At 36.5% G+C, this 23,956-nt stretch overlaps 1 protein-coding gene across 1 annotated transcript; it reads left to right on the forward strand.

The window, feature by feature from the left end:
• Positions 1 to 148: 148 nt before the first annotated feature.
• Positions 149 to 23,327, forward strand: LOC104614417 (venom phosphodiesterase 2-like; the record flags this gene model as incomplete). The annotated part of the gene is made up of 16 exons (XM_010285738.1): positions 149 to 219; positions 1,104 to 1,176; positions 2,253 to 2,361; positions 2,516 to 2,644; positions 4,011 to 4,042; positions 6,947 to 7,074; positions 8,899 to 8,965; positions 10,578 to 10,665; positions 11,465 to 11,634; positions 11,745 to 11,796; positions 12,580 to 12,734; positions 17,488 to 17,623; positions 18,130 to 18,207; positions 19,644 to 19,776; positions 21,462 to 21,618; positions 23,154 to 23,327. Coding segments are annotated over 16 exons (1,752 nt in total), but the record flags the coding sequence as incomplete, so codon positions are not given.
• Between the last annotated feature and the right edge of the window lie 629 nt (positions 23,328 to 23,956).

Here is a 23,956-nt window from a genome sequence, read left to right on the forward strand (position 1 = left end):
CCTTAGTGATTCTGTGATTCTGTGATTCTTGAAATCCAAATCTGTGACTTTACTATATGATTAGAGGATGGATACTTTCTGTGTATCTTGGAATTGGAAGGCCTTATCAGAAAAGCCCTGTTAACATCATTATCTTCCTTTTTTTTTTTCCAGTTCAGTTACATATGAACAGAGAATTACAGGAATATTGAAATGGCTTGATTATTCCAAATCTGAGAGGTAACACTTAGTAATATCTACCTGGTTTGTGTGACTATAACTTAGAAAGGTTTTTAATGCTTAGCAAATGAAATTTCTATTGGTGTTTGTGAAACATGGAATCTTCCTCACCATCTGAAATGATAATTAGCTGAACTTCAGCATCTTCTATAAGTATAACTAATCATTTTCCAGATAAGATTGTAGATACAACAGACAAAAAAGTGCACATATATCTGAATGGGATGTACTGTTGTATAAGTTTTCTTTTATTGTTGTGCCTTTGTTCTTGGTGGATGGCCTAGAGAAAATGTGGAACATTCAGTTTGTAGTCCAAGTGTAAGGATGAAAGATTTTACATGGAAGATATTGCACAAGGAAGGTTAAATATCTGAAAGTAATTGCAGGCAGTAATTCAGGATGAAAAGTAGATGTCAGTACTGATTGTGGTGCTCAATGTTGTGACATGCAAACAAGTGAAAGCTTTTATATGATAATTTGTTAACAAATTCCTAATATATTTGCAGTTAGGAGATGCTCTCTAGAGCCTCACTGCTTAATCAGGAAGAGATCCTTTAGGTGGTAGTTCGACTTACGTCTCAAAAAGGAACAGCTTGCTCTACTGTCTGAGATCTTGAACTTTTTCAGAGTGATTTCTGGATGCCAATTAAAGACACTGGATACTGTCTGAAACTGTAACTTCAAATAGTCCATGTTGATTAATTACAAAACTCAGAGGAAGTTGAATGATTGTATTTGCCATATGGACTTTTATTAAGGTTTAAAGAAGTTATTTATAATTCCGTTTTAAGTCCTATTTAATTTTTTTTTAAATGAAAGTATTCTTTTGAGATGCTGTATCCACATTCTCCTAATATTCCATTCTTATTTATTTCTAACTCGAGGCCTGATTTCTACACTTTATATATTGAAGAACCAGATTCTTCTGGACATTCATTTGGACCAGTTAGTGGTGGTGTAAGTAGTTTTTGTGTTTTTCTTAGACTAAATAGCACTAAAAATAGTGCTGTACTATGAACTTTACCAACTTATAAACTTGGAAAGGATAGATCAAAAATTACTGTGACTGTTTTATGAGTTTTTACTAAGAAGTCTTGTTTGTGGTTGATCCCATTGTTATGATTCCAACACTATTATAAATAATACTAATGGTTGTATTTATACTGAATTTTAATATTATTTCAAAGTGATATTTGGAAGCATGCGGCCTGGCAAATTCTCAGAACTGTCTTTTGTTTATTTCTGACACTGTACTTCAACGTTTGTTAATTTGTAATGCAAAAATACCACGTATTTACTTGCATGCAGGCAAAAAGTTCAGTCTTTAAGAAGCTTAGGTTTTATTATACCAGCTCCTTCCTGGAACGGTCTTGTTTAATATGTTTGAAAAAGGTCTTCAGCAAAAGGCAAGGACAGAAGCACTGATCTCTGTAGGACATTTTTAGGCTCCCTAACTGGAAAGGGAACTCCATTTCTCTTTGTACATAAAGGGCTTAAAAACCCGTTACCATATATGTAATTGTATATGTGTATGTTGTCCAAGCATGAAAGACATTCAAGAAAGCGCAGCAGAGTTAGGGGAACAAGAAGGGTGCAACTGCTCAGACGTGGAGTCCTCAGACTCAGTTGAGTGTTGTCCTTACTGTAGGTCTTACAAGAAGACTGTAAGTCAGCTGTGCCAACTAGGGAAGAGCCATCCTCTGCGAATGGCTGCAGGGTGGGTTGTGCTGGATTTCTCTGATATTACTTCAGTGGTTTATTTTTTTCTTTCAATAAATGTATTTTAAAATTCAATTTTTCTAAAGTAATAGAAAAAATTAATAGCGAGTTTTTTTAAGTCGCATATTCTGCGGTAGAGTGGTGGAGTCCTGCATGTCTATACTCTAGTGGTGATGGAAAAAGAAAAGAAGAAGCTATATTAAGAACCTGAAAACTGACAGAAAAGCTTACTTTTTTCAGACTTTGATGTTTACATTTAAATGAGAACTTGAAATCTGAAAGAAAAATTCTAATGAAACTGGTTTATCTGTCAGGTAATCAAAGCCTTACAGCTAGCAGATCAAGCACTGGGGATGTTAATGGATGGACTTAAACAAAGAAACCTGCACAAATGCGTAAACCTCATTGTTTTAGCTGATCATGGTAATGTAGATAATTCTTTTTTCAATCTAAATTTTATTGAGTCATTGTTTTCTTCCTCTGTGTGCTTACTAGTTTTAATGTATTGCATAATTAACTTTATGTTTCTTGCCATATATTGTATATACAAAATAACTGTTTCTATATTGTCCTTTAGGAATGGAGATGACCTACTGCAGACAGTTGGAATATATGACTAATTACTTCAAACAGATTGATTTCTACATATATGCTGGGCCTGCAGCTCGCATTCGCGCAAGAAATGTTCCAAAGGACTATTTTACCTGTAAGTGTGGACCAATCCTGGGATTGCACAACCAATATAACAGGAAATGCATAACTAAATAAATAGGGAAAAAGGATAATCAGTAGTAATTAGCAGAGTGAACAACTTTCTGTTTCATTTAACTGGTCTTAAACATGCATGGAAGTTATTGGGGCTTTTTTGCAGTAACGACTCCTTCAGATTAAATTGAAGGTTAGAGAAGCTTGCTGCAGACTCCAATTTGCATTTTCTTGCCCTGTGGAAAGACAAAGTAAAGATAATTTTATTGTTTTGAACTGGAACTTCAGGTCTTTTGTAAGTGCATTGCTCTTCACAGATATCTTGTGCAACATTGGCAGAGTCAGTCTTTTGAAGAAGTGACTATTTGCGACTGTGTTTACCAAGTTACGGAATCTGAATCTTAGCACAGTGGGATCTAAGCCTTGGTTGAGCCCTTTAGTTAGTATCACAAAAGAACACAAAACTGAAACCATGTGAGCTGACTCTGACTGGGAATAGATATCGTGCTACCAGACTGAAAAAAAAAAAAACCTAAAACTTTCTGTATCAGGGAAAAGAATGGAGAGAGGTAAACCCATGGAAGTGCTCTATTTTAGTGAGTTTATAGAAATCATAAAATATTCTAAAAGGCATAATTCTTGCAGATCTCAAATAAGAGCTGGGATCCCATTGTACTTTTTATTTATCTTTTCTAATTGTATTTATATTTGTAGGCACAAATTTATACAACATAAAGCGGACTTTCCTTGGTTTAAGTAGAAGACAGTCTAAGTCAGACAGGAGTAATAAGCAGAGGAGAGAATAATGATGTTTTGTATATGTCTTAATATAATTGTTGACTCATCTCCTCTAATGATCTTACTTTTTCTGAAGGAATTTTCATTCTGTAAAGTGCTCAGATTTGTTTTTTAGAGAGCTAATGTCAAAAGGTTAAAGTCACTCTTTGAAAGGTGAAAGTACTAAGACAGACTAGATTTTTCTCTGTAACTGCTGCTGGAAGTGGAATACAAGACAAATGCTCCAGGTCCAGTTCAGTGTAAATAAGGTTATACTTCAAACAGAGGTTAGGTGAGAGAAAAAAAACTTGGTTCTGATGATGTGTCAGCTTTAGGTGTAGGCATTCAGCACCATGGCAGTTTTCTACAGTCTGTCTTGATTTACCCAAAGTACTAGGTACTTCCACAGGTTACCACACTTGCAGACAGGTACCCTTCCTACCCGTGGAATCTTATGATTACCATAATCTTCACAAGCTTCACAAAGAAATTCAATTTTACAGACAAAAAGTATGTTAGATTTTTTTCTCATGAGGCTTTGGAACTTCAGCTGTTTAAATGTGTGTTAATTCATCTTTTCTTTTTAACAGTTGACTCAGAAGGAATTGTTAAAAACCTCACAGTGAGTAAATATTTTCATAAATTTTCTTCATAGATCCTCTTAAGAGGAATCTGCTCAAAAAGCACAGTTTGTGAAAACCGGAGACTTACAGTGCCAGCTTAAATAGTGTACTGACTCCAGTGTACCATAGCAGTTCTGGAAGTTTTTCAAAGGTGGTGCATAAAGGTTTGCCATGGGGGATCTCTGTTCAGAGCAAAAGAGTGTTCTGTACTTCACTTTAAAAGAGAAGAAGTGGCTGACTTCACATGGAGAAAGTAGGGTATATCTTCATTATGGAGCAGAATACAACACAGACACTTTAGATGATAGGCATCTATTAGTGTGGGATCACAAGTGCTGCACCCAGGCTAGGTTAAAGCAACTTTTCCACACAACCAATAATGACATTGTAGAGCACATTGCCACAGGATGTTGTAGACGCTGGAAATATAAATAGAAAGGGGGAATTTTAGAAAAATTAATGGAGGATAGGCCTGTAAGGGCCATTAAACATGATCCACAAGCAACCTCTGACTTAAGAAATCCCTGAAGCCAGAAGAGACTGAGCAGATACAAGAAAGAATGTTCATTCAATACTTGACTTCTTCTGACACACTTTCTCTAAGTATTTGGTTCTGGAAATTCTGGAGATCTGATTGGAAACAGAGTACTAGGCAAGATGGACCTTCGGCATGAGGCAGCATGGCTCTTTTAGGATCTTTTATGACATATCACTTTAAGTACTTTAGGTATGCTGCACTACCACTGGGCCCCATACTGGTAGTTCTGCCTGCATCTCTGCCATACTGTGTGGATGTAGCACTTCAGAGCAGGTCCAAGCTTGTTTATGTCTCCCATGTAGACAACTGCCCCTTGTAGGTACTGTCTGTGACAGCTGAGCTCTGAAGGGTGCAAACAACGGAGTGCAGAACAAAGTGCAAAACAAAAGACCAAGCCTGTTTCTTTTACTGAAAGGTGGTAAGATGTCACAGTGCATATTTTTCCTCATACTTTTTTAGATAAATAATTTGCTGCCTTTTTTTTTTATTGTTCCAGATATACATTAATACATGTGGCATGAATGTGGTGGACAGACTAAAATTCTTGTAGGAAAGTTGTCTTTTTGTATTTCATTACATTTAAAATTTACAGTGAGTTAAATATTTAAACTGCTTGCTCTCTATGTATTGTCATAATTTTACCTTCTTTCCTTCGTTGCCAGTTTGGTTTTTATTCTGTGAGTAGTCCTAGTCAAGTAGTACACAGATGTTCTGATACTTTCAGAATAAATGCCCTCAGCTTGGAAAAATTCTGGGCTGTCTCAGCTGGGTACATTTCTGATAGATCACCACTAGAGGTCTTCCTTTAACCTGTTGAACAACTCAGTTATGCACTATTACATGTAGCTTTTGCCTGACACTGAAGTCTAAAGGGTAGTGAACATTCTTGTTTAATTTTTTCTTGATTCCGAACACCTAAGAACACATCCTTTATACCCCAGCATGAAAAGCAGATACGGGTGTAGGATATAAATGGTTGGGAATAGCAGAAGGAACTTTTCCAGTGCTGCATTCCCTACCCCATTGTATGATGTGGAGCCTGCCATATCAAAGAGCATTAGTGTGAGGGGAATAGTACAATTTGCATGTTCTCAACCCCAGTTGAAACTGCAACTACTAATAGTTACAGAGATGTGACATCTCTGCCTTATAGGAATAGCCCAGAATGAGAACACTTCCTCTTTCCTTTTCTATTCATATAGAGTTTGTGTATTTTCTCCCTTTCAAGTTCTTAGAATGAGGGTTTTGGGCAGAGAAGGGAGTTGTGTGTTGTATATTAAATGCTAATCAATAGACATAAAGTCATATTATATGTTGATTTCCTCTATCTTTCCCTTTAATTAGACTATCTTTTGTAGAATTACCTCTTCTCCTGGGCTAGCAAACCCATTGAATCCTTAGTTTTCATGTTCCTAGATTCCATTATGCTTCTTTGATGACTATCCAGGCACACTTACTCTCATTTCACATGTTAATGTCATCCTATGCAGAGGACACAGTTCTAGTACTTAGAGGTGAAGATAACAGATCAGTCTCCAAGCATGCTATAGCTTGTCCTGCCTGTGTGGTAAAAGAGGCCCACTTCTCTGGCTTACCCAGCTTCCTAGGAGCTCTTCCCTCAGCATTTTAGATGTTCTATGTTGTCCCAGTTCTGGATTCCTGATCAGGAACAACACTTCTGAAACATTGCCATTGCTGGAATGGCTCCTGATGGCCATATGTAGTTAAACCTTTGCAGTATGTCATATGGTTGTCATTAGACTCTCAATGCCAAACTCATACATGGCATGCCTGCTAACACAACAGTTATATTAACACATTAAATGTGGCTGTAGAAGCTAAGGCCTTTAGCTAACAGCTGAGCGCTGGACATTAACATGGCATGAGAGTACATGTTCAGTCTTGTGACTAAAAACCCTAGACTGTGCTACCATTGTGTATACTTGGTTTTCTTTGCTATTTATTGAATGGTAAAGTAATGGAATATGGCAGAAATAAACTGCCAGGGAACTTTCTCTTGTAGAGTGTAATGTCTCATACTGGATGCCAGTGACATTAGTACGAACATATAAACTAAACATTACTACTAAATTTCAGCCATAGGAATACTTTTACCACAATATTTGTGAACTTACTATACGTATTATAGCAGTATATTTTCAAACCGTTCCAAAAAACGCTCCTTTTCCTTCCATTGTTTTGTAGGCCAAAAATGAGATCTGCAGGTTATCCTAGCAGCTATCTGTGAATAAAGTGTGCTTTGTGCTTACATTCATGTCACTAAGACATTTGTGATAATTTTGAATGATGGGTTTATTTTTGATACTGCACAAAACTCATGACCGGACTCTTTCCCCTTGCACAGTGCAAAAGAACCCCTCAGCACTTCAAGCCTTATCTGACGCCTGACTTGCCAAAACGATTCCACTATGCTAACAACATTCGTATTGATAAAGTCCATCTTTTGGTGGATCAACAGTGGCTGGCTGTGAGGTAACATAATTTGTGTGACTATTATCTTTTTCATCCCATTCTCATCCTTTTAATTTCCTTCAGAGATGCCCCATTTTTTGTTTTGCTTTAGACTTGTTACATTTCCATTTTTGTTACATTTAAAATCTTACTGTGAGTAAAAAGGAAACATGCCTTATACATAAAGCCAAGTACATATTATTAGTATGATTCAAATCTTAACAGTCTAATAAAAGAATCGTCATTATTCCAGAATTTTTACAGAAAAAAAGGAATAAAAAAGGATTTAAAGAAATTAATACTACTATACAGAAGAAGTCTCAAAAATAATGCAGTTTAAATTGTTATACAAAGCCTTCCTAGTATCTAGCCCTTTTCCTGGCATTACAGTCACCCCTCCACAGCCCTTCTGGGTCCTAAACTTGATGACTTCAGTCTGGTGAATGCATTGATACAGCCAGTAATCAGGATTATGAGTCCTTCATCAGGAGGAATATGATGTAGAGGTTTCTTCTTCCTCACTCTGATCTGAATGAAGTCCTTCTTATATGTATGCTAATACTACAGCTTGCTCATTCTTCACTGTCCTGCAAGTTAACATTACATCTCAGTTCATTAGATATGGTGCATTCTACATGTGTCAAATATTTGTTCTTTATTCTCTTTCTTACCTCTAAGTCTGGTTTTGCTCAGTTCCAGATCTGCATTTCTTTAATTGACCATCCATGAGTTGCTTCTATCCTTGGGGTCTCCATTCTACACAGAATAACTAATTGTCATTGCTATCTGTATAAAAACTATGTTTTTGCCATACAAAGATAAACTGATAAGATAATAAATTAGACATAACCACCTTGTCATTACAAAAAATTGCTGTAAGAGCTGAACAGTACAAAAATACATCTGAGCAAGTCAAAAGCTGTTCAGACAAGCCTTAGTCCTGAGGCTTTGAAAACTCAATACAAAGATTGTGGTGTTAGTAGCAATACTGTATTCTCTGAGCTTCAGTGTTGCAGTAGGAGAAGGATGAGCCGACTTGGAATTTCAAGACTATTCAAATAGTAGAAAATGCCTGATCAGTATATGACTTGATTGTTTGTTTTACTGCAACGAAATAGTTATCCTGGACATATAAAAAGAAATGCCCACTGAAAAAATCTCACATTCACCCTTTTTTAAACTGTGCTTAAAGGTTCTTGTGCCTCTGAAAACAGGATACATGTGCTTAACAACTGTGCATTGAATCAGTATGGGATGACTATCTCTTTATCTTTCCATGTATCTCAGCAACGGGTAAATTAAAACAAGTGTTAGTCATTATAAGTCAGACTTTTTTGACGTTATTAATTCTATAACCGCACACACACATCTGCATCCCTTCACCCTTTCAAATCCATGATGAAAATGCACTGTCTTGTACAGCAAAATCCTTTGCCGTCTTATTTATATTGTTCCACAGAGACTAAGAGCAGAGTTCTCCCATTATAAGTTTTCTATTAAAATGCAGATACCACAGAATGTAACTGAAGAATTCTTCCTAATGAGATTACACTTCTTCTGAAACTTGTAGCTAGGTGAAGTCTTCATTTAAAAAATAGCCATTTTTTCATTTTATTTTTAAACACTCAGTAGCTACCTAGGATAATTTATTTTTGTCCATAGCAATCTCTGTTGCAGGAAAAATAGATCTTCATAAAAGTGAACACTGGATGAGCAAGAATTGCTACAATATTGTGCTGGAGTCAGTTTTTAAGACATGATCCAGAGTCCAGTGATTCAGGATGACTGTTATTAACTGGTTCTGTTTGTGCCATTCTATTTATCTATATGATGGTTTCTCCTTAGGGATGGAAGTTATACATATTGTGATAGGGGTAACCATGGCTATAACAACGAATTTAAAAGTATGGAGGTAAGATGATTTCTATACAAGTCTTGCACTTCCTTATGTAGAAAATCACGATGTGCTAGGTGAACCATCAGAATATAGAATATACGATAGCTTTTGCAATGTGCTTTTTCTTCTGTGTCACCCAGACATGTAATCCATGAACACATACTGGGTCCATATACTTGTATTGCCTTCCGTCAATGTGTATGAGGCCTGCTTCCTTGGGATCCTGTAGTAAAACTTGTCTGGGCTCAGCTCAACTCCATGGAGCTAGACAGAGTACTGTAAATGGAGCATACCATATGTAGCTATGGGACACTGAATTCTTTCCTTCTTTCATTCTTCTACTGAAGCAATGACTGAAAAATCTCCACAGGCGCTGGGAGCTCAGTTGAGCACCTGGAAGCCTGTGTGGTCAAATAAACTAAATTTCATTGTCTTTGCTTATCTTACAAGACTCAATTGTATCATCAGAGCAAAAAAGTCACTAGTATAACCTTTATGTTAGTATAGCCGGTATTGCAGTTTTATCTCATTTTCACTTCTGGTCACAGTGAAAATATTTTGAGGTCCTGAGCTTTTTGTTTTTCATATACTTTCTGTGATGTGAACCTTTAGGTATGGTCAAGCATGCCACTGACTGATCCCATATTCTGTGCCTAAGAATCAGATTCTTCCAGATCTAACTATATTAATACCTTATGTCAATATACTGATCAGGATGGTGGTGAATGTTTGTATGTAAAGAAAAGGTAAATTTGGTTACCATGGAAACCTTAATCACAGATAACTTTATGCTGGTGGCACCATGACTGAGGAAAATATTTTCTTTGTAAAGGAGCAAAATATCTTAATGTTGTCTTTTAAAAATAAATTTTAAAATCCTTTTCTGTTATGGGACCATAAGAATATTATTTGAGAACAAATCGTTGTCCTCTTTAGTCATGTTTCCTGTATCTTACAGCAGGTAGTTCAGGAGACTTATAAAGTAGTAGAAACTAATGTGACTGTAAGTAGTATCAGTGTTCTGCCACAATGCTTGCAGACCCCAGCAAGGGCCGCCCAGCACTACATTGTACCTGATGCAGGTCTCTGCTGAGCTTGGGATGGATCTCCGTAATTCCCTGTTCCTTGCTGTAGCCATGGCTATAGGCTCTTAAGTGACCCAAAGACTTTTGAGAATGTGACATGTATTAAAACAAAGAAACCCCAATGCTTAAGTTTCTGGCTCAATATTAGCCTTTAGATAGGATCTGTGAGTGTCATAAGTCTGTATTTGTTGAAATGGCATTATTACTGCCTGTTGCAATGAAAACATAAAAAGGTGTGAATTTGAAACATAGCAAACAATAATTTTTGTAAGTATACATCAAAATATTAAAGAACACACACACACAGATTCATCATAGAGTTTAAAGTATCCTGAGAAATGAATTTATGTTTTGCATTTTTCTTCAAATTATATGCAATGGGCAAAATTTGCCTTCTTTACCAGAACAATGCTGTCTTTTAACTTTTATGACTGTGAAAAAAATGTATTTTGTTCCAGTGTCCCCGTGTCTGTAAAATGCAGCTGAATGGTTTTTTAATTTGTATTCCTTTAGATAACAACCTTTGTTTTATTACAATCTAGGCTATATTCTTAGCATATGGCCCGAGCTTTAAAGAGAAAACAGAAGTGGATGCTTTTGAAAACATTGAGGTTTACAACCTTATGTGTGGTGAGTAGAAACAATCCAGTACTTTAGATGATAAACTGACAGTGTTTTCAAATACCAGTGTTGTAAGAGCTAAAAGAAGAGTAACTAAAAATTCAGTGAATTCATTCAGAAGCTAGGCTTTTCACACAAAAAAATGAAGCCATGCTTTTTTGCCTTCTGTACAGTGCTAAAAATAACTGCCAGAAATTGTTCTGCTTTTAAGGTTGTTTCTGGTTGCAGAAGGAGTCCACTGAAGAATCAGAGAGAAGCTCTCCTGCCACATGGGCTTGCTGTTGAAATGGTGCCTGTGGAATAATTTTGGGATAAGAATCTTGTAGAGAGTTACCACGCTTGCTCGTAACTAAGGATGGACCATTGCAGTCCTGGCAGTGAGCAATTAGGAAGTATGTGCCTCAGAAAATACGAATTAAGGCATCGCATAAAAATGCAATAGGCTAGTACACTTCACAATGCGATGCGTTTGCACACTTGCATTAAATCATCTAATCTTATTAATATTATGGCAATGTATAAAACTGTATCAATACTACTCAAATATGTAATTACCAGTGCAGTGGAAAATAGCAATGAACTTGGTTAGAAAATTGCCTAGAAATTGGTTAGAAAATTATCTAGAAAACTGCAAGTTGATGGTAGGAGTTACCATCATAGTTTAGATAACTGAATAAGAGATTTGTTCTATATTTAGAATGAATGCATAGGAAACGCATAGAATTGGAAAGATAATGATTTTTTAAAATCTCATTTTAGTCTTAAAATATCTTTAAAATATATCTACAAATTTCAACTGTTTCAACAGATTTGCTGCGTATTACACCAGCACCAAACAATGGAACACATGGCAGCTTGAATCACCTCTTAAAAACACCTTTTTACAATCCTTCACATGCAAAAGAAGACTCATCTCCTTCTTCATGTCCAGTTTCCCATCTGGATCCCATAGATGAACTGGGATGCACATGCATGAATGTAAGTAGCAGCTTCTGGGATCTTTTAATCACCTTTGTCAAGAGTGTACTCTTTTCTGTGTTTTTTCTAAACTATGGATTCATTCTGAATGATTCTCTTATATTTTACAGATATCAGATGTTATAGTACTAAATGAGAGGTTAAATCTCACCGCAGAAGAAAGTAAGTAGCAAGGAATTAAAAGGACAGCAATATTTTTAAATCTATGCTTGGTTTAGATTTTATAGTATTGGTTTCAATGGGAATTTTTGAAATGCTAACCTCAATTTCAAGTGAAGTGGGAAGGCTAAGTCATAAGCATAACTTTTTTTCTTTCTTCTTTGCATTTCTTTAAAAAATGCTAATCAATACTGTTATAGCAACATTTATGCATAGGAACAGGATCTGGATGCCATTAAAATCTTGGAAAGAACCATACAGGTTTCAGTGGTCTTTGGGGAAAGCCTGAGCATTTCTAGGCTAGATGCCATAACTCTTGTTCCCCATCTTGTAACCATAATTTTGCCTTTCTCTGATTAAAAATTCCCATAGATATTTCTGTGTGCTTTTTTATGGGGTTTCTGGAAATTTTAGAATGCATTGTAATGCTTCCTAGCCAAATAAGATGTAAATTTCACTCCACTGGCAAGACAAGTTTTATAATTCTTTATAATTTATAATTCTTTAAAAAGATGTATATTGGTATGAAATTGCAAAGAAACAAGTATTTGCAAGTCTGATATATTACATTGACTTCTGTACATTAAACATAACATGAAAATGATTTTCTATATTTTCTATTCAACTCAGAAGCGAAGAGCTTAAAGAAACACATGCCCATGTTTACTGTTGGTTTTATTTGTACTTCTTAATGTTTTAATTTACATTTTTCTCTGCTCTTTTAAACCTTTGTGCCATCCAAACTGTTATAGAAGAATGAATCAATAATTATTGCTTAAATTCTAGTAAAGACAGCAATCTCATATCATTTGCCATACGGGAGACCCAAAGTTCTTCAGAAAGAAAAAGTCTACTGCCTCCTTTCGCATCACCGGTATGTGAGTGGATACAGCTATGATATCTGGATGCCACTGTGGACTGCATACACTGTGAATAAGCCTGTAAGTTATCAAATACCCATACTATTCTTCAAAATGTAGTATAATGGATTGAAAATGTGGTTCATTCATCATGAATCCTGGTTAAGGACTGGTGGATTTCATGTCACTAAGGCTCTTATGTCTGAAGTAGAAAAAGTGTCTTCGATATCTTTTAAGTTTCAACTACCTTAAAATGTTGTTTAAAAAAGGAGGAATGGCCATCTGTTAGGGACACAAAACATATAGAAGAATAGAGCTGCTGGTAAGCTGGTTCCATTAAGCCTGTTCTGTAAAAGGAATAAGCTGTCAAGATAGCGCACCAACTTGCCTGTCAATTCCTGAGGAAAAGCAGGCTGTGATTTCCAAAATCAGAAGCTTTTAAGCTTTGTCATGAATATCATGATCTTTCTCCTATTAACAAACCTTTGTACAGCTCTGCAAGACAATTTGGACTAATGCATATTTTTGTATGTTCTGTTTATTTGCTCTCTATTACATTATATAATTTCTGAAAAATGTAATTATAGCTGAATGAACCTTTGAGAGTTCAAGTGTGGTTCTGGAATAAATGATTTCAGTTTTCAGGGTCAATAAACTAGTGGACATTCATGGGCTTAATTCCCCCTATAATTTGACGCTTTTTCTAAGTTGCCCTGAGTAATAACTTTTACGCCAATTTTTCTGTCTGAAGACAACTGTTATTGATGTCTACATAATTTCTTATTTCATCAGTGCAAATAAGGGGAAATTATTTTAATCAAATATATGCTGCTAGAATGTTAGTATTTCATAAAGTTTTGCATCATACTTTCTACTGATTTTTCACAATCTGAGTGAAGGATCACAAATCCAAGCCTAAGGAGGCTTAAAGTCTAGTAAAACAAATGTCCATTTCAACAAAGATTATTTTTACTTCATCATATTTGAAGATCTGCTCTTATAGCTTACTATGAAAGTGCATTACCCTAATGAAAACCACTTAATTGTGGGCAGGTTTTTTTCCAATTTTGCTTTGAAAAGATTAAAAGCTCCCACCAGAGCTGGGGTCTTTTTAATATTTCAGCACCAGCAGTAAAAAGCTCAAAAAAAGCAAATAACTTCTCAGAGATTTTCCTTTGTGGAAAATCAAATTCTCAGTTGGAAAAGAAATGTATAGAGAAAGTTCTTGGCCAATATAACATCTAAATCAGTGGCAATACATATTTGTGGGAGTTTCTTATAGTGGTTTATGCAACACTGTAGGAAGCAGCGAATGATTGATACTGAAGTATTGGAGGGTATAGTTCACAGCAGACTCTAATACAATGATGTATGTTTTCTATAGAAAGAATAGGAAAGAATAAATTTCCTCTGTAAAACTCTCAGAGACACAATGGTGAAAGGTTATAATTGTAAGAGCTCACTCACTGACTTGCCTTACACAGTAAGCTGATATCACAATTTTTTATGTGCTAATCAAGAGAAAAAAAGCTTTATAAATTATAACAGCAGTGGAAGGACAGAAGGATAGAGCTAATGCCTTTGACAGTAAGTTTTGGCTACAATACTTGGGAATGACAGAAAATTGCAATTTCTACAGAATTTTTATTGCATCCTAAGTTATTTATGTTGTGGATAAAGCCTGTGCAGTGATTTACACAATTTGTAAGGTGGAGCATTTCTTGACATTAGGTAGCTATAAAGAAGGGCTGAAACAGTAAACAGCGCACGCAAGCAGAGCAAAACAAGGAATTCATTCACTACTCCCCATGGGCAGGCAGGTGTTCAGCCATCTCCAGGGAAGCAGGGCTCCATCACGCGTAATGAATTCTTGGGAAGACAGACACCATAACTCCAAATGTCCCTCCACTCCTTCATTCTTCTTCGTCCCAGCTTTATATACCGAGCATGACATCATATGGTATGGAATATCTCTTTGGCCAGCCTGGGTCAGCTGTCCCGGCTGTGTCCTATCGCAGCTTCTTGTGCACCCCCAGCCTTCTTGCTAGCAGGCCAGCAGGAGAAGCTGGACTGTCCTTGACTACTTAGCAACAACTCAAAACATCAGCACGTTATCAACATTTTCTCATCCCAAATCCAAAAAAATCCATAGCCTCACACTAGCTTCTATGAAGACAATAACTCCAGCCCAGCTGAAACCAGGACAATAATACATAGTTAAAGGTCTTAAATAAATTATGTCAGACAGAGTTTTGGTTACTTACTAATTTCAGTCAAAGGAAAATTTAAGATTGAAGGACATTTATTTTCTTGAGGTTTTTTTCGCAAAAAGGTAGTCCCTCCACCTGCCTGCATACACTGGTGGAATTTAGGTATCTTTGCTATGTAGAATCAACCAAGTTTACTATAAAAAATGTATACGGTCCTGCACCTGGGTCGAGGCAACCCCCGGTATCAGGACAGGCTGGAGGATGAAGGGATCAAGAGCAGCCCTGCCGAGAAGGACTTGGGGGGGTATTGGTTGATGAAAAGCCGGACATGAGCCAGCAATGTGTGTGTTTCCTGGGCTGCATCCAAAGAACAGTGGCCAGCAGGTCGAGCGAGGTGATTCTGCGCCTCTACTCCACTCTGCTGAGACTCCACCTGTGTTTCCTGGGCTGCATCCAAAGAACAGTGGCCAGCAGGTCGAGCGAGGTGATTCTGCGCCTCTACTCCACTCTGCTGAGACTCCACCTGGAGTACTGTGTCCAGCTCTGGAGCCCTCAGCATGGGAAAGACATGGACCTGTTGGAGCGGGTCCAGAGGAGGGCCACAAAAATGATCAGAGGGATGGAACACCTATCCTGTGAGGACAGGCTGAGAGAGCTGGGGTTGTTCAGCCTAGAGAAGAGAAGGCTCCAGGGAAGCCTTCTTGTAGCCTTCCAGTACTTAAAGGGAGCTTATGGAGGAAAGATGGGGCCAGACTTTTTAGCAGGGCCTGTAGTTCTAGGACAAGGGGCAATGGTTTTAAAGTAAAAGAGGGTAGATTCAGACTAGGTAGAAGGAGGAAATTTTTCACAGTGAGGGTGTTGAAGCACTGTCACAGGTTGCCCAGAGAGGTGGTAGATGACCCATTCCTGGAAACATTCCAGGTCAGGTTGGATGGGGCTCTGAGCAACATGATCTAGTTGAAGATGCCCCTCCTCATTGCAGGGAGGTTGGACTAGATGACCTTTAAACGTCCCTTACAGTCCAAACTGTTCTATGATTCTATGATACTATGATTATGAATTCTCATTTCTTCAGCTGGAGAATTTTCTCCTGTGATGTCCAATGGAAATAGTCATGAGCAGCCTTCATTTCCTAAATATATGGGAGTATTTGTGAAAATACAGGTTTTATGATATATTACATATGTGATGGACAGACACTAAAACACTGTCCCACTGCCTTGGCAACTTGGATTAGAGCTCATAGTTCATATAGTTAGCTTCAAGAAATGTGAAATAATGAGAAGAGAGTTGAGTGGTGTTCTCATTACTTTAAGCTGGAGAAAATGTAAATGCTGTTAATAACCCAGATTCATGATATAGGCCAAAAGTAGATTCCCTGCTGTATTTGGATAACATTAGGTGTGACCCCTGTATGTATTGAGAATAATGAAGTTCTCTTTAGGTCAGTCCTTGGCATGCTTACTCAGACCTTTGTTACTTTGATTCAGGTTACCCTTCAGAGACCATACAGAAGTTGAAGCCATTGTCAATTGTTAAGTTTAAAATACTGGTTTCTTCAGTGACTCTGATCCATTAACCCTGCCTTATTGATTTGGACACTAGAAAGGACAAATTGCTCAAATTAATTGGGTATCAGTTTTGTAGTGAGATTTACATCTGCTTGTCAATGACAAGTGGCAAAGGCAGTCTTTTGTCTTTTATATTTCATTCCATGTGGTATATATATTTTCCATTAATATACAATCTGACCATAATATGGGCATCTACAGGCATTCTCATAAAACTGAGTAAAGAAATAGAATCAAGGAGTACAAAGAGGCACAGCAAGAGCATTCCTGTTCTTTATTTTTGCTCGGTTTTAACCTATTAAAATAAACAATGTACTGAAAATCAAGTTAGATGTTTAACTACTGCTTATAAAGGTACAAAACAAATAAATATGTTCCATTCTTACCAAAATGAAAATAAATTACATACAAATGAGTATGAAAAAGAAAATGCAGTTAAACACAGAGAAGCATATTCTGATGTTTTAGTTAATGCTATCGTAAAATTATGATAAAGGTTATAGAAACAATTATACTCATCAGAATCACTTTTGGCCAGATCTTAGCTAGTGTTCATGTTAACATGTCTCAGTTGAAGTTAGTGAAGGTAGCCAGTAAAATGTACTGAATTTACTATGAATTTTTTTAGCTTTAACTCTTCAGCAATGCAGACTCTTATTATGGAGATAGCATCCTCAGATGCTAAGATGAGATGATAGTGTCATCTTTACATACTAGCTGCTTTCCAGAAGGATGTGACATCAAGTTTGTGTTTCCAGAAATATGTAGAAGTGACGAATGAGCCAAACTTGTCACCTGTTTTTGCCTAAGGTATAACCTTATTTTGCTACTACAATTTGATGTGCTGCATAAGGATTTCCCTGAATTACTTAAAAACAGAAGTAGAGGAAAAACACTAGGTAGGAAACATCAGTGTCCATTACTTGCATTGACCTGATTCACTATGAAAATAGGAGAAGATTCAATGAAGTCCGTTCTAGAAAGTTAAAACCATACAAAGCATTGGGTTAGCCACAGCCGTGGGTGTAATACTTTTTTTTCCCCTTTTCACAGGAAAATGCAGCTCTTCTTCCTCCCACTGTTTCAGACTGTCTGCGGGCTGATGTTAGAATCCCTGTTGCTCGGAGCCAAAATTGTTCCAACTACCCAGAAGGGCTGGCCTTCACCCGCAGTTTCCTCTATCCTCCCAGTGAGCATGGTTCTTTTTTTAGCTAGAGCTTAGAAAGTCTTAATCAGCTGGATGTGGGTTTATGTTTAAACATATACCCAAACACCAAAACAAACTTCTTTGGATCAGCATGTTGGGCAGAAAAAGGTTTCCAGTGTTTGTAGACCGACCAAAAGCAGGACTCAAATCTAAATATTTTCAGTTTAGAACACTTAAGTTTTTCTTTAAAAAATGAAACAACTTGAATGTTATGAAAACTGATTGGAAAGATGTAAAGGGTTAGAGTGAAGGGCTGTCCCTCATCCTCTGTATGAATATTCATTTCCTATTGTCAAATTTGATAATTACTTTATTGAACAGACAGATTGTACAAAAAAATTTGGAGATATGTTTGTAGTAGGATCATACACTCATGCTTAAATATAAAATGTAATTTAATTACATGTATGTGCAATTTATAATGACATATGAATCAAATCCATCTTTGTATAGTATTTCATTAATCTATACTTTGTTCTTTCATATAGACTTCAATTCATCTGCTCTTGAACAGTATGATGCCTTACTCACCAGCAATATTGTTCCCATGTATAGAGCTTTCAGAGGTAGGTTGCAAAGTTTTGATTAATTTTGATTATTTTTCTGTAATTATCGTTCTGGATTTGATAAAGCTATGACAGAGACTTAAAAACATTAATGCATGGCCTAAAGTATATCCCAATCTTGTGCAAACATATTTAAGACTTTTAAAAAGTAGATGTGTTAAATTTTAAAACGCACTTATGCAAGTTAAATTTTATTCTGTGTATAGTCCTGTCTGACCTCTGCTTAGGTGTACCTGTTCACTTTTGAATTTTCTCTTCATCTCCTGTGTGCTGTCCTAACATGAAATGCTAACTACGAAACTCTCATGAAAATATCTCCTTGGGGAAATGCTCAAGGTGAATAAAAAGGGCACTTTTTCTTTCCTTGTGCAAAGTCTCAAGAGAAGACAGGACGAAGTTTGTAAACAATGTCCTGATACAATACCTGTTTCATCAAGCAGAAACTCAAACCAGACAATATTAATCTTGGAATATGTACTTCAGGCAGATGTTTCTATTATACAAGTGCAGTAAGCTACATTACATTAACTCTTTCTATTCAGTCTGACCCAGATTTGTTCATAACCACTAAGAAATTTTCTACAACTGCATATCATCCTGTTTTACTCTTAGGCCTAGGCTCATTTTCTTAGACAAAGCAAATGGCATAAGAAAAAGCAATGATGTAACTACTTTTCTAATACATTCAGACCTCATTTATTCATTCACTCATGTCATATAAAAAAATAGAGATCTAGAACACCTAAGTAGCTTTAATCTTCGAAGTAAATCAAAGACATTATGAAAAATCCAATTTTCCAATGAAAATTCTGCAAGAGATTTAAACTTAAAAGAAAATACTCTAGACCATAAAGCAAGAGATAAATCAATAGGGGATGCCCTCAACCCTTCAAGCCCATCTGGGTTTTTTTGCCATGATAACTGTAAATATTCAAATAGTCTCACTAGGTAATGTCCCAAAATTGTATTTTCTCAGATAACATCTGTGAAATAACCCAAATTGGCTAGTGGTATTTGACATGAGTTCTGTACAGTTAGACTAATTCTCAGGTGGTAAATCTTTCTTTCACAAAGACATTATCTCAGTTGCTACTAATTGGCACAGTTGCAGGTGCTAGCAGATGGACCAGAAATGAATGACCTCTCAGCTCTAGAACTGTAGCTTCAGCTTCAGCTGAAATGCATTATCTCCAGTAGTGCAATGGACCTTGCAGAGCTATAATAACACTTACCAGGCCTTTTTCAATGGTGAGTGAGAGTATGTCCCTTCTGACGAAATCCAAATTTTGTGAAACAAAGAACTGATTTTACAGGCAGTTTAGTTTGGAACTTTTTATTTTTCATCTATAATGAAAAAGGAAATATGTTATTTTTCTTCAGTGGTAAAATAACTTCAAAATTATTTTAAATATGCTTATATTTTCTTTTAATGACAGACATATGGGACTATTTCCATAATGTGCTTCTTCAGGAGTATGCTAGAGAAAGGAATGGAGTAAATGTTATCAGTGGACCAGTGTTTGATTATAATTACGATGGCCATTTTGATACTCTTCATGAAATTGTGCTGTAAGTACATGGAAAAGACAGAAGTCAAACTCCAGATTATTTCCCACTATATTTCCACACAAACAAACTTCTATTCAAAAAGAAGAAGAAACAAGTATCACAGGGAGTGGAGTATTCCCTTTATAATACTGCACCCACTGTTACTCATACAACAGCAAATACTCTTCCAAACAGATACAGTATTGTGGAAGTTGAAGTTCCAGTAAAGAGAAAACAGTTTTGCAATTACGTGTGTCTCTATGTACACATGCAGAGATACAGACCAGTAACTTACTTCCCAAGCTTATGCCTATATTTTTGGGCCTTTGCAACAGAAATACCAGGACAATATATGACATCTAAATATGCGGATGTGTTTAAGTATAATTTTCTTTCTTTCATGTTGTGCTCACTCATCTGTTTGTTGTTTCTCCCTGTTGCCTCAAACTGATGTGTTTTATCAAAGATCAGATTTCTGTCTTTGCCTTCACTGAATCGTGTAACAGGGAATGTAACATAAACATTCCTGAGTGGTACCTTTGCATAGCTATGGCTTACAGAAGTCACTTGGAGGTCTGACAAGTTCTAGGTACATTTTAGTAAGCTCTGGTAGCATAAGAAAATACATTTAAAAATTCATCTGTGTATAGAAACAGAAATAAGAGAAGACTTACATTACAAAATTCTATAAAAGAGAAATATAAAAGAGAAAGACCAATTATTTATGCTACTGAATGAGGACAGAAGGAGGAAAAAACAGAAAAACAAACAACTTTGATTGTTCTAAATATAGGGAAAATGCCTTGTGACAGTAAAAACACTTATGTAGTAGAAAAGTGCTGGGAAATCTGAACAGCTGAATCTGTCACTGGAGATGTTTTATTCAAGGCTAGACTTAATACCACATCTGTCAAAAATGGTTTGAGAATGGGAAAATCAGTTCTGCCACGAAGTAGGAGGCTGGAAGGGAGGAGAGACTAGAACTTCCTTCCAAGCAGAATGCTGTAATACCCAGTCGACCACATAATGTTGTCTACAGTTTGGAATAAGCATGTTTCATTCAGCATGGTTAGTCAGTCATACAAAGCAGTATAACGAGTTCAATGATGGGGTGTTTTTTGAATACTGAAGACATAGAGCAAATTTGGGAAGCATTCAGCTCCTGATAAGTTTATACATAAAAGTGACCATGTTCATGTTCATGGAATAGCCAGAAAAGGGAGGCAAAGACATTTTCAATCAGGTATCCTAAACTGGTTTCTGTAGCACATAGCCACAAGTCATCATTTTGGCATTTCTTGCTGACAATGAACCAGAAGATAGTTTTCTTGTCACTCTTCTCCAATTCAGTTTCATGTGGTGGAAATTCTTAATGTGTTGAAGGGCAAATATGATGGTCTATCCTGCTTCTTCCAGATGTAGAGATCTCTGGCTTTGGCAAAATAGAGTGCTGATCACTAAGCAATCCTGTTGGTTTCAGTGAGACTGCTTGTAGCAAAAGGACTAATCCATGTGTGTTTGGCTGTTCATGAAACAGATAGTGAGGCTGTCTATCCCATCAGGTATTTATTTCAATTAAAAAATAAATGAAAGTCATATAGTAGTGAAATATCTATGCTGAGATAAGTTCTATTAATTACTAATGGCATCAGTGGTTTTGATACTTGATATCGAGATAAATCCCTTAATTAATGTTTGTTTTATAGGCATGTAAACAATACAGAAATCCCTGTCCCCACTCATTACTTTGTGGTTCTGACTAGCTGCAAGAACAAGTCCTATACACCACTGAACTGTTCAGGCTCCTTGGATGCTTTGTCTTTTATCCTTCCTCATCGACCTGACAACACCGAAAGCTGTGCTGTAAGTATGGTTCTATGCTCCTGTGTGAACTGATTCCCAGTAGGATCCAGTCATCTAGAGAATCTTTAGAAGTCTGTTTAATTAATTCCTTCCCCATGAGTTGAGAGTGAGTTGAGAGCTAAAGCGATGACTAGGAGAGCAAGAAGCTCCAGGTGAGGTAGCTGGAAACTAATGAGCTGATATGAAGCAAGGAAGAAGAAGAAAGGAGAGTTTGATAAGAGGATTTGGAAATGCTGTCACCTGAGAAGGGCTGAGAACAGCAGCACAGCCAATGGGGTGATGAGATAGCTTCATGGAAGGCTGCAGGATAAACTTACTCCAGAGGTATCAGAGGACTCTGAGCATTATGCCCTTCAGTGTAGCTAGAAGAATTCCTTTAATCCTTTGTTCCACCTTTATCTGAAGTTAGACAGTAGGCATTTAGATGCACAGTTCTGCAGTTGAAATTCATATTTGGATTAAATATAATCTATGCTTACCACTAACAGTAAAATTTCATGTTTTATAGCAAACAAAATAAATTAGCTGAATGTAATATATATCGTTGAGACAGCTGAGCATCTATTCCATAAACTCTGGGATGCAGAAGGTTCCTTAGCTCAGTATGTATTACAGAGTCTCCCCACACACAAGTATAGCTGCACAGACTTGAACTGGCCCTCAAAGCAATACAATTGTGTTTATTTAGTTTATTTATAACTTTGAACTCATAACTCCAGACAGGTGCAACCTTGTGCTGCTTAGAAACAACTTGGGTGTCTCCTCATTTGTGGTGTGGATAATCCACAACTGCGCAGTGATCTTTCTGGTAATTGGGAATTGACTAAATATACAAAATAAATAACTTGAATGAATTAGTCTTTATACTTTAGAAATTAACATGTGTTATTTCTAAAGTTTAGCAACAAACCCCAAATATCGTTGCACTTTATATTCATTGAGTCTCGCAGTGACATAAATTTAGTGAACCACTCATGTCAGAAGCAGATACTGGTAATGGAAAAGCAAATGACCATCTGTTTGCAAAACAAAATTGTAGTAAAAGAATTGGATAATAACAGTTTTGATTGATTGATGCTTACATTTCCATTGTTCTCCCTGCCTATCTAGCAATTATTGCTGTCCAACAATCAAGACTGAGCTGCTGTAAGGACTTTGTTCATGTTGTCAGGTGCCTGTCGTTTGATAGCTTGAACACTGCAGCTAATTTATACTATAATTAAAATTATCCTTTCTAGTGTGTTTAAAATATGACTCAACTGGACTTCGTAGTTAAAAGTCAGACTTGCCATTTCAGCATAATTTTTTCTCTGTTCCTTTGGAGATGGGGAGAGGGGACATCCATTTGATTGTATTTAAATGAGATCCCTAAATGCAAGGCCATAAAGATGTCTAGGAAAACCTGAATGAAGTTTTACCAACTGGAGGCCTTTAGTCTGCCAGACCAGTTCAAACACTGGTTATTGTCTAACATCACAACCAAAAACCAGAGTGCCTTTTATGTGTTTGAATATTGTTCTCGTTTATTTTGTCAGGAAAATAAGACACTTTCCGAATGGGTTGAAGAAAGAGTTCAGGCTCATTCTGCACGTGTTCGGGATGTGGAGCTGCTAACTGGGCTTGACTTTTACCAGGAAAGAAAGGAACCCATCTCCAAGATCTTACAGCTAAAGACATTTTTGCCAATATTTGAGACTGAATTTAACTGAGTATCAGTTAAAAAGTGTCAGTGCTTGGAAAAAAGCAAATTTAAGTGATTTAACCTTTTACTTGCTAAAGTATGTAGGAAACATGACTACAGCTCTTCTATAGGAAAACACACTTAAAGGAGCTAATTTCTTTTTTCAAATTCATGTTCTTCCATCAAGTGTTTTGTGCCAACTGAATAAAAATTACCTGAAGTAAAATAAATCATCCTTGCTGAGCCAAGCTTTCAAAACAGAGAATAGTTTATTAGTAGTGATTTGAAAAAAACCTGCAAAATGAACATGTTTCATAGTAGTGAGACCCCAGAATTGTAAACTGCACAGAAAATACTTCTGTAATGGAGTTGGAAAGTGAATCCATTTGAGAGGCGTGTGTGTGTTTTTTCCCTTGTGTTTATCAGAGAGGTTATGCTTATCTAACACTAGTATATCCTGAAATGTTCTATATTTCTCTTTCTCACCTATTAATTCACATGGAAACTGCTATGTGAAACACTTATTCAGTCTTGAAAAAAGTTTGTATATAGTGGAAGTGCTTTCTACGATCATCCCCTGTGTTTTCCACTTGGGTTTATTCATTATGCTAGTAGCAAGTTAAGTTAGGGTAAATGAACTATATTCTGTACCATTCA

Source organism: Phaethon lepturus, unplaced genomic scaffold (genome assembly GCF_000687285.1).
Source record: "Phaethon lepturus isolate BGI_N335 unplaced genomic scaffold, ASM68728v1 scaffold724, whole genome shotgun sequence".
NCBI lineage: Eukaryota > Metazoa > Chordata > Aves > Phaethontiformes > Phaethontidae > Phaethon > Phaethon lepturus.